The following is a 9,311-nucleotide window of genomic DNA, read 5'->3' as shown; positions in this document are numbered from 1 at the left end:
AAAGAAGCAGGTAAGGAATAAGAAACATTTTCTGTTATTCAGAAAATACTCTGCACTTCCGAACAACAACAACAAGAAGCATGTAGTTAAAGCCATTAATATACACCCTGGGACATTTTCTTCTCTGGGACAATAAGCTACACTCGGGGGGGGGGGGGGGGGGAGCCTCAGAAGGAACAATTCTTCAGGCGTTCCAGGAGTTCAGACAGGTTAAGAAAATCACTTAAGGCACCCTCAACAGACAGGGCTGCCTACCCCTACCCCTCTCCCAAAGGCAATCTTATCACTAGAACTGTTTCTACAGAATATTTGTATACTTTGAGAGAAATGGCTAAAATGTGGCAAACACATCATCTGGTTTCAACTGAGTGACCAGAAGTTCCCAATTCCGTTGGGCCACACAGGAATCAATGTGACTGGAACTGAGGATCCTCAGCCATCAGGTGGGCTAAGCTCAGCTCACAGACCTGAAGCTGTTTTATTCAGATTCTAGAAAGGACCTTAAAATGGAAACATGCTCTCACAAAGTAAAATACTTTACAAAATTAAAAAAGAACTAATGCTCAAATTTGGAAGTGAAAACTCAGAAACTTCTTGTATGTATGATTTTCTCATTCCTGAGTATTCTTTACACATTACGGTTTCCCTGCTGATTATATGCCCTTTTACCATCTGACAAGTTACTGCAATGCTTTCCTTGGGATATTTCACAAAAGAACCCAAAACTTAATATTACTAAGAAACTCCAAACTCTACCTTCAAATAATTATCTTCCCCTAAATTTCTCAGTCCTTTCTTTTAACATTTGCAATTCTTTAAAATTTTTAAATTGTAAATTGATGGAGGCAATTTGTTCACTTTTTAATATCCTGATATTTTCCTACAATAATGCTGTGAACCTAAAATAGTCAGAACAAAATATATGTCAGTGGATAGGCTTCCCTGCAAGGGATATGTTGACATATTAATTCTGCAGAAAAATACATGAGTGTGAATTAGCACTTTTGAATTTCCTGGTCTGAACACGGTGGAAAGCCAAAGGTCTTTCATCAACTCTTATTTGATCTACTCAACAATCACCTTGATACCACTTAACATCCTGCTGATCCAGCCAAAAAGCAGTTTAAAAAAATTCTTGTAGTAAAAGATGTTTCCATTTAAAACATAAACACACTAGTAAATCTGCACAGGAATGAAACATTCTGGGCAGGATTACCATCTACAATGATATACACAAACCCTGTGTTTATGGACTCTCATATTAAATTTACTCACACTTACTAAGGAGTTATTACATGGTAATCTTGGCTCAGCTACTGACATTGGACAGGAGGATCTTGAAGCACAATTCAAATTCACTGACCCACTCTGGCTCTGCATTTCTGATCCACACTTCTACATTTCAACCATTTCAAAGTACTAAGATGTGGCAGAAGGTCCCCTTTGACCCACAATGCCACGAGGATTGCATTTTGCAGGTACACTTATCCAGACATCTGACAGACACAGTGGACCACAGAAAATGCACTTCTGGAGGGATGATTCCTTCAAACAACTATTACTTAAGTGTGTGTAAAGTCTGTGTCAAAGACTGTGCTTAAGCCTAAGTGATTCACAAAACAAGGAAAAAGCCCAACAGGACTCACTCCACAATTTCACCTTTTCACAAGCATTTTGCAGTCTGGGCCCTTGAGAGTGTCTGGGACATTAACAGAGCAATAGGCACCCAACCACCCCATCATAAAGTACCCACAGACAAAGTATGCCATGGTTGGATCTGAAGATCTGCTTTACTGCATTATCCAAGGGGCATACTCACACGCCAGGTGTAGGAGACACAGGGCACAGTGTCAACCCTAAAGACATGAGTCCACTTCAAGCCTGCACACCACTGCCAGGGCAAATGGTACAAACAAGTTGGAACTAGGTGCACCAGAACTGCATGTGCAACTGCCCAAACCATGCTCCACTCAGAGGACTCCAACTTCCTTTAAATTAGCAATGTTCTTTTATGGAACATTTAAAATTTGGTTTGGGCTTTTTACCAAATGCATAAAGCTCATTAAAATTAGTTAATCTATAACATTTCTGGACCTTCTCTATAATATCAAGAAGTGAAAAACAACATGAAGTTATTTACATTTAGAAGTTTCAAATAAAAGCAAAGGCAACTCAGTTTTTCTAGATTATAAAGTATCAAAAATCTGACTTTAACAGATACAGAAATGTGCATACTAAACTGATCAGGATGGGAAAAAAAAAAAACACAGGTCCCTTATGCCAGAGGCTAAAGTGATCAGTTAAAGCGTAATAAGAATTTTATATGTAGGTAGTCTTCCTAAGCTACTTTTGCTTGTATTTTCATTAATTGTATCCACTACATAACATCTGTCTTCTTTTAACCAAGGGATACAATTGTAGAAGAATGAGAGCCAGAGAACATGAGATGGTGGCTGTTAAATAAAGTTGAAGTTTTGTTCAGTTGGAAACGTTTCATGGGCTGATTAATTTTTGCAAATAGTCTGAAAAGCCAAGGTAAAAAAATAATTAGAAAAATGTGTCCATGTTCTCCCAACAATAAAATATGAGATCCACATTCCTTGCATACTAAAAATTAAACTTCTTAGCCACGACATTTTAAAAACTTGGTGCCTTGTCTTAAACTTTTCATTTTACAAGTCATATTTCAACAGTTACATCGGCTAAAAGTCTATGCATGAACAAAAAACCTCAGTACCCACAATTAAAACTAAAGGTCACAGGTAAGAACAAATTCCATTAAAAACAGACTGGGGACAAACAGGAGAGAAGAATCATCAAGGAGGATGAAAAGATTACCATTATTTTTCCTGGAAATTTCTGACAAGTCTGATTGGTGGTACTGAGGTGAGTTTCTTGGCAAATGATTTTCAGGTAGTTTCTTGGAGGTCTTCAGCGGACAGAGCTCTCGTTCCTTGAGCTCAGCTATGTTCTCTGAAGTTTTAATGTCAGTTTCCTTAGGAAACATACATGTCTGTATTCCCTCCTTCGTATTACATTCAGAAGAAGGATTATTGATAACAATTCTGCTTTTCAGTGTGTTTTCTTCCTTATTCAATAAGTTTTTGTGAAGGGTTAAATTCTTTTGCAGGTTGACATTCATGCCACTTGCATATTTGAGGCTGATCCAGTTCTCACCCATGATGTCAGTGCAAACATCCTCTTTAGGAACAGACAGGGAGTTGCCCAGTGTCGAAGTCTGTTTCTCCTCAGTAGTAGTGTTGGTGCTGCTGGCCACAGACGTGCTGGTTTTGTGTTTGCTGTAATACACTGAGCACTTGTGCTTCTTCTGAGAATGACCATAGGTGGCCGGGCTCCTCTTTGCTGCATTCTGGGTCCTGCTCTGAGGCGTGTTCAGTGGAAGGCAGCTCTTCCCTCTGCCTTTATCCGAGGAGCCATATGTATCGAGAAAGTTCTTGTAATTGCTTCTGAATTTAAGAAGAAAAACATTTAACGTAAAGTCAAACCAAATAAAACTCTACTTCTCTGTTTCTACATCCATGATAAAAATTGGTATTGCATGTGTTAAAGAGTTCTACCTTCCCTTCCTTTAAAGCTCGTGAGTTTTCTCTCAACGAGGGCACCAATAAACTAAGTCCTTACATGAAGACTATCTTGTAATAAAAGAAACAGTGCATATATTCACATGATGTCTTCAGGAACATTTTATGAAAACAGATTTGGAATAAAAGCTTACATTACCTTAAAATAAAACCATAAATGAGTAATATCAAAAATGAGAACCCTCCCATCCTACCCTATGCACACATGCACAGGCAAACACTTTAAGGATTCTTACTTGTGAGGATGGGAGTTGATTACGTCCATTGGACTGGTGTTTTGCTGTGAAGAGGAATTAGCATTTTGCCTCTGTCTTGTTTTCATGAATTCCATAAGAATGTACTGTGCTTGTTGGAAGGCTATTAAAATCACACCCAACAAGGACAAACTGAGGAAGCAAGCAACAAAGTTCATTACTGGTTCTGAGTGGCATTAAAAAGACTAGTTTCATTATAGAACAGTGGTCAGTGATTAATGGAAAATGTCTAAAGATGCGGTAAAATTCCATAAGATGTATGACATCACAATTTCTGATGTTCCTTAAAGATTTGAAACCCAAGTTTCTAAAAATGTGCATATTTATAAGTTTAACTGTTCAATTTTTAAAGATGCTTCTAGGATCAAATCACTCAAAAAGGGTCATTCTAGTCTTCTAATCTCAAATCACCAATGCACTGAGCTAACAAGAGTAATTAACATTCATATTTCCCATTGTGACTACCAATGAACATACACGGAGCACAACTCTCTATTACACTCCTAGGTCCTATGAGTTTCTTACTATTAGTTTACTATAACCTTAAAGCTTACCAGTTACTACTTTGTTTACTTCACGTATGTCAGAGTTCTCAAAAGCATGGAAATTCCACTCAATTCATATGCTCTGACTATACTCAAGATATTTACATTTCCATGCCACTCGCCTGAATGACTTCACTACTTAGTGAGAGAGGAACGGGGGATATGGTGGAGGTTTACCTGACGAAGAAGACCGTGAGCCTCCAAAATGACTCCTCCCAGCTGGGTCCTGGCACCACATCAGCACATAAGGGCAACAGGTGATGAGGGAGGGTCACGTTGAGAGTGAAGCGGAATTCTAGATCTGCTGCAGTTACGAGAGTCAGCTCACGAATGACCCAGGAAGACGTAAAGTCTGGAGTAAAGCTGGTAACAAAAGATTCGTCTTTATGAACTTTTCATCATTTCAACTTTAGGCACAAAACAAAACAACCATAATGGCAGCAATATTTCTTACTTGTATAATACAAATATTTATATAAAAACAACTTAAGATGTCTTACCAATGGAAAAAGGGTTTTCTCCCACATTGTTAAAAGCATCACAAAACTAAATGAAGTTCCAACCCAATGCTTACACGATGCTGATATCACGGGACATGTTTGGGTCCAGGGAAAACTGATGACAATCTAGCACTTCGAATCCATAACCTTGGCAATTATACCCATTAATTTTCAGAGATGACACAGTTATAGGAAGAGGTCCAATATTCTCAACTTTAAAGTTCTTTGTAATAGATAAAATTTGCTTGCTGTCTTTCAGTTCTAGTAAGGACAAAAAGTCATGTTCAGTGACTTTAAATGAACAGCAACACTTGTTTAAAATAATAAATTCACTCAGTATTTACTGAATCAACCAAACAATTATTTATACTATTAAAATATAAAACAAATTCAACATAAACTCAAAGTATGATTCCTATCCAATTGCTAGAACAACTAAAAAATATGTTATATAATCAGAATACAATAGAAATAGTTAAGTAGTCAAGATTTTTCTTAAGTTAAAATCTCTGCACAGGTACCAAAAGTAATCAAAAATTTCTTCTTTGGTCCTTTACTTACTAGAAGTTAAGGTTAAAAGTTTATTCTTCTCAGAAGCCAAACAGTTTAGATTTACCACTATTCACCATATACTCTGTGCCCCTATGATTTTTTACTCACATTGAACCAGGGACCAGTTAAGAGCATATGTATGTGCTTCTGCATAAATTCACAGCTACTAAGAAGAAAGTAATTATATCCTTGCAAATAAATGAGAGCACATTTTATACTGAGAGGTTAAAAAAAGAAGAGTTTTAACAATTTTTAAATATCCCTATATAAATTTATAACCCACAATCTATTCCATATAAGGACTAATATTTTATCTGGTTCTATCATTTTTATATTACTCCTTAATTCTACCATTCGAAGCCAACTCTAAATTATCGAATGAAAGAATGGAAAAATAAATACCCTGAAGAAGAATTCCGAGTGCAAAATTACTAACACATCTTTTCACACTCAGTGCTAATTTTTTTTTGTTTGGCTTTTGTAATTCCAAACAGGCATTAAAATAGTGCCACAAATTATTCTCTAGTTTCACCAACCAACTTTCTCTGTAGAAAACATATCGTTAAACTAAAATGCTTGCAGTGTTTTCATATAATTAAAAGTAGTAATAAGAAAACTAGACAGAATTTACAAAAAGCACTTTACATCTTGGTTTGATTTCTGTTTTAGCTCCTAAGGAAGTTCTTAAAACTAATATAAGTCACTTAAAGGCATTTACATTTAAATACATGCATACTTTAGAAATTTCTAGTGCAACATTTCAGTGTATTTCTAAATTTGTATTGTCTGATACAGCAGCTATTAGACACGTGTCTATTTTAAACTTAAATTAATAAAAATTAAATAAATATAAAAATTGACCTCATCAGTCACACTCGTTATATTTTAAGGGCTCATTAACCACATGTGGCTACTGACTACAGTATTGGACGATGCAGATACAGAATATTTCCATCATCACAAAAAGTTCTATCAGTTAGCACATGATTAGTCTTCTCTCCTCATCATTCTGGTATGATTTTCTATAATTAGATAACTGATAACCAAATTTACTGCTTCACATATTTATCTTAAATATTTGATACCTTATTGGTAATTTAGCAATGACACTTTCTTTTTTCCCTCTATATCTATTAAATTGAGTTAAATATTTAAAGCTACTATTCTAATCCAGAAGTATGCTCAGATGTTTGCCTGATTTAATTATTTAGATCAATACAACAAACTTACTGTAAATTTTTAAAAGAATCTACTTATAGAATCCTTTCACTCTTGGCTTTAAGGTCAAGCCTTCCCTATCAGAGAGCCAGGCATACGAACTCACGTCGGCGGCAGCCCATCAGCGTGGACTCAGGCACCTTGAATCGGAGTGACCCTCCAGCACCAGGAAGTCTTCCACCCACTTTCAGTAACTCTCTTGCTCCAAATCCATCCACACCAATCATATCGATGACAGTCAAGTTATTTCTACAGTTAAAGGAGATACAAATAAAACGTCACCATAGAGTCACGAGATATAATGCATTTGAATTTAAATATTACCAGCTAGCAAAAACTTTTTTCAAGTTTTAAAAAGGAAAATCAATTTAAATACTGTGGCCTCTCCTGCCATCTCACAGAATAAGGATGTATCCACAGGCAGTGGAAGCTGCCACATCCAGAGAAGTCAAAGCAAGCTGACTATAGCAAGAATGTGTGAACAACCATTACCACTCTCCAACCACGAGCCACAAATGGAAACTCACATATTTTTCTAACAACCAGGTTGCAGGATGGTGATCCAAGAGAAAAAACTGAAGAAATAAACTGGGGCCTACAGACAAAAACACTAACAAATTTAGACAAAATGATAAAAACTGTTTCCAGGATGAACTAAGGAGTTTTCATAGTAATTGTGACTACAAGAAATTCTGCCTTTGGGATGATTCTAGAAATAAAATTCTACTATTTCTTTTGAACCAAACATTTAAAACATCATCCCACAAATAACATATATCTAGTCAGGTTCTTATTAGTCAAACTAATTCAGACTAGTGTTTGTCTTTTCATTAATTAAAACCATGATTTCTAGGATGAAAAAATAGAAATGATGTTTAAATGAAGAATACTGGACTGAAAGCCAGTCATCACAATGCAAATACTATGGAAGCAGAGAGAGAACACATTTTACTTTTCTAATTATGCAAAATACACTGAAATATCTTTACATCTTTATCTAAAAGATTAAAAACCTTTATTTAACTATTTAAGAGCCCTTAAGTGATAAGGCATTAGATAACTGATATTTACAGAAGAATATTGTGTCTACAATACAGAAACCACCAAAAGTAAATTAACTACTATAAAAAGTTTAGACTTTCTTTCCGAGTGTGGGATAGTTTAACCTGGGATGAGGTAAAGTTTATTTCTGCACTTCCTATGACCTTAGTTCTTCAACAAAGAATAGGTTAAAATGAAACACATAAGTCAGCAGGGCATTAGAGAATCTTTATTAAAATGCTTAACAGAACAAACTTTAAGAATTTTATTTCACCACGTTTTCTTACATGTTAAAGAAGGTCACAAATAATTTTTTTTTACCAGTTTATCTGATAATAAAAAAGCTTTAAAAAAATAACCAAAATGTCATTTATTAAAAATTAATTTTGTGTTACTTCTCACCAATGCAGACAGCTTCAACATGGGCACACACTCCCTACTGGAGAAGGGAGGAGGCTGAGGCATGGGAGATTAAGTGAGGGGCCTCTGGTGGCCTCTCTTCTCAGCCACCACCTCTTCCTACCCTGCATCACAGCCTCACCACTCAACACCTGATTGAGAAGTGAGCATCAGCTATTAGCTAAAGAGATTATATATTCTTGAGAGAGAGAAAGATTTAGACAGATGAGTCATCGTCAGCAAGAAAGAAAAAGACTCCGTGACGAGGACACACCTACCGGATTAGTATGAGTGAGGTAACTTTTCCATAGTCAGTGGGTGTGAACACGACACCAACCCTTTTCATTTCCAAAGGCTGCAAATTTAAATGGAGGCTGCCAAACCTGGATTCCTCAGAATGCATACCCTGCAAATTATTAACAAATACAGTTAAACAACTTCATATTCCTGTAAAGCAAGCTTCCAATGTCAAGTACATCCTAGAGTATAAACATGATTGCTTCTCTTTTAATGTCCAGATGTGACCACCCTAATCAACCATTTGAACTTGTTTATCCTGAGAGTTCACACCCATATACAGTTCCAAAGCCATAGCTGAGAAATACTATTTAGTCTCTGCTTAAATGCTACAGTGATCTGACAAGACCACCCAGCCCCTCAGATCTCTTTATACAAGTTCTTTATATTGAATTTAAGTTTATATAGAAACCATCTTTATTATGTTTAGTCTCTCCAGTCAGGAGGAAGATCCTGATTTATTCAAATCCTCTTTTATTCTCTCCAAGATTTCTTTCTCTGAATAAAACTTGTGCTCTAAATTTAATAGCCAAGATCTTTGTGGTATCTTTGTGGTAAATAAACTTTCTCTCTCTCAGTCCCACTGCTCTGTCTTGCTCATTTTCACTGAAAGCAATGTATTTCTTTCTTAAGCTACAATCATATAATCTGCATGGTAATATTTCTCTTTCCTGTGTTTTCAATTTTTTTGTTTTATCCTTCAATTATTGCTAACATTTCGCACACCACCTGAAAGAAGAAATGATAGTATTTGATTCATTTTCACTACAATTATAAACCCACAAAGGGAGAAACTCTGCTTTATACATATAATATGGATACTGAATTAAAAAGATGCTAACTTGTATTATTAAAATTATAATAACACCTTTATTAAATGGTTTTTGTATGCCAGGCATTATA

General features: G+C 35.8%; 1 protein-coding gene across 1 annotated transcript in view; it reads right to left on the bottom strand.

Moving 5' to 3' along the window:
• Positions 1-9,311, bottom strand: part of LOC103607071 (transmembrane protein 131-like) — an 83,863-nt gene that overhangs the window by 22,457 nt on the left and 52,095 nt on the right. Inside the window, 6 exon segments of the mRNA XM_008591623.1 lie at positions 2,839-3,467; positions 3,839-3,988; positions 4,579-4,764; positions 4,976-5,162; positions 6,778-6,920; positions 8,390-8,517. Coding sequence (XP_008589845.1) covers positions 2,839-3,467; positions 3,839-3,988; positions 4,579-4,764; positions 4,976-5,162; positions 6,778-6,920; positions 8,390-8,517 — 1,423 coding nt within the window.

Source organism: Galeopterus variegatus, unplaced genomic scaffold (assembly GCF_000696425.1).
Source record: "Galeopterus variegatus unplaced genomic scaffold, G_variegatus-3.0.2 Scaffold7085, whole genome shotgun sequence".
NCBI lineage: Eukaryota > Metazoa > Chordata > Mammalia > Dermoptera > Cynocephalidae > Galeopterus > Galeopterus variegatus.
This window is presented reverse-complemented; position numbering and strand designations above follow the sequence as displayed.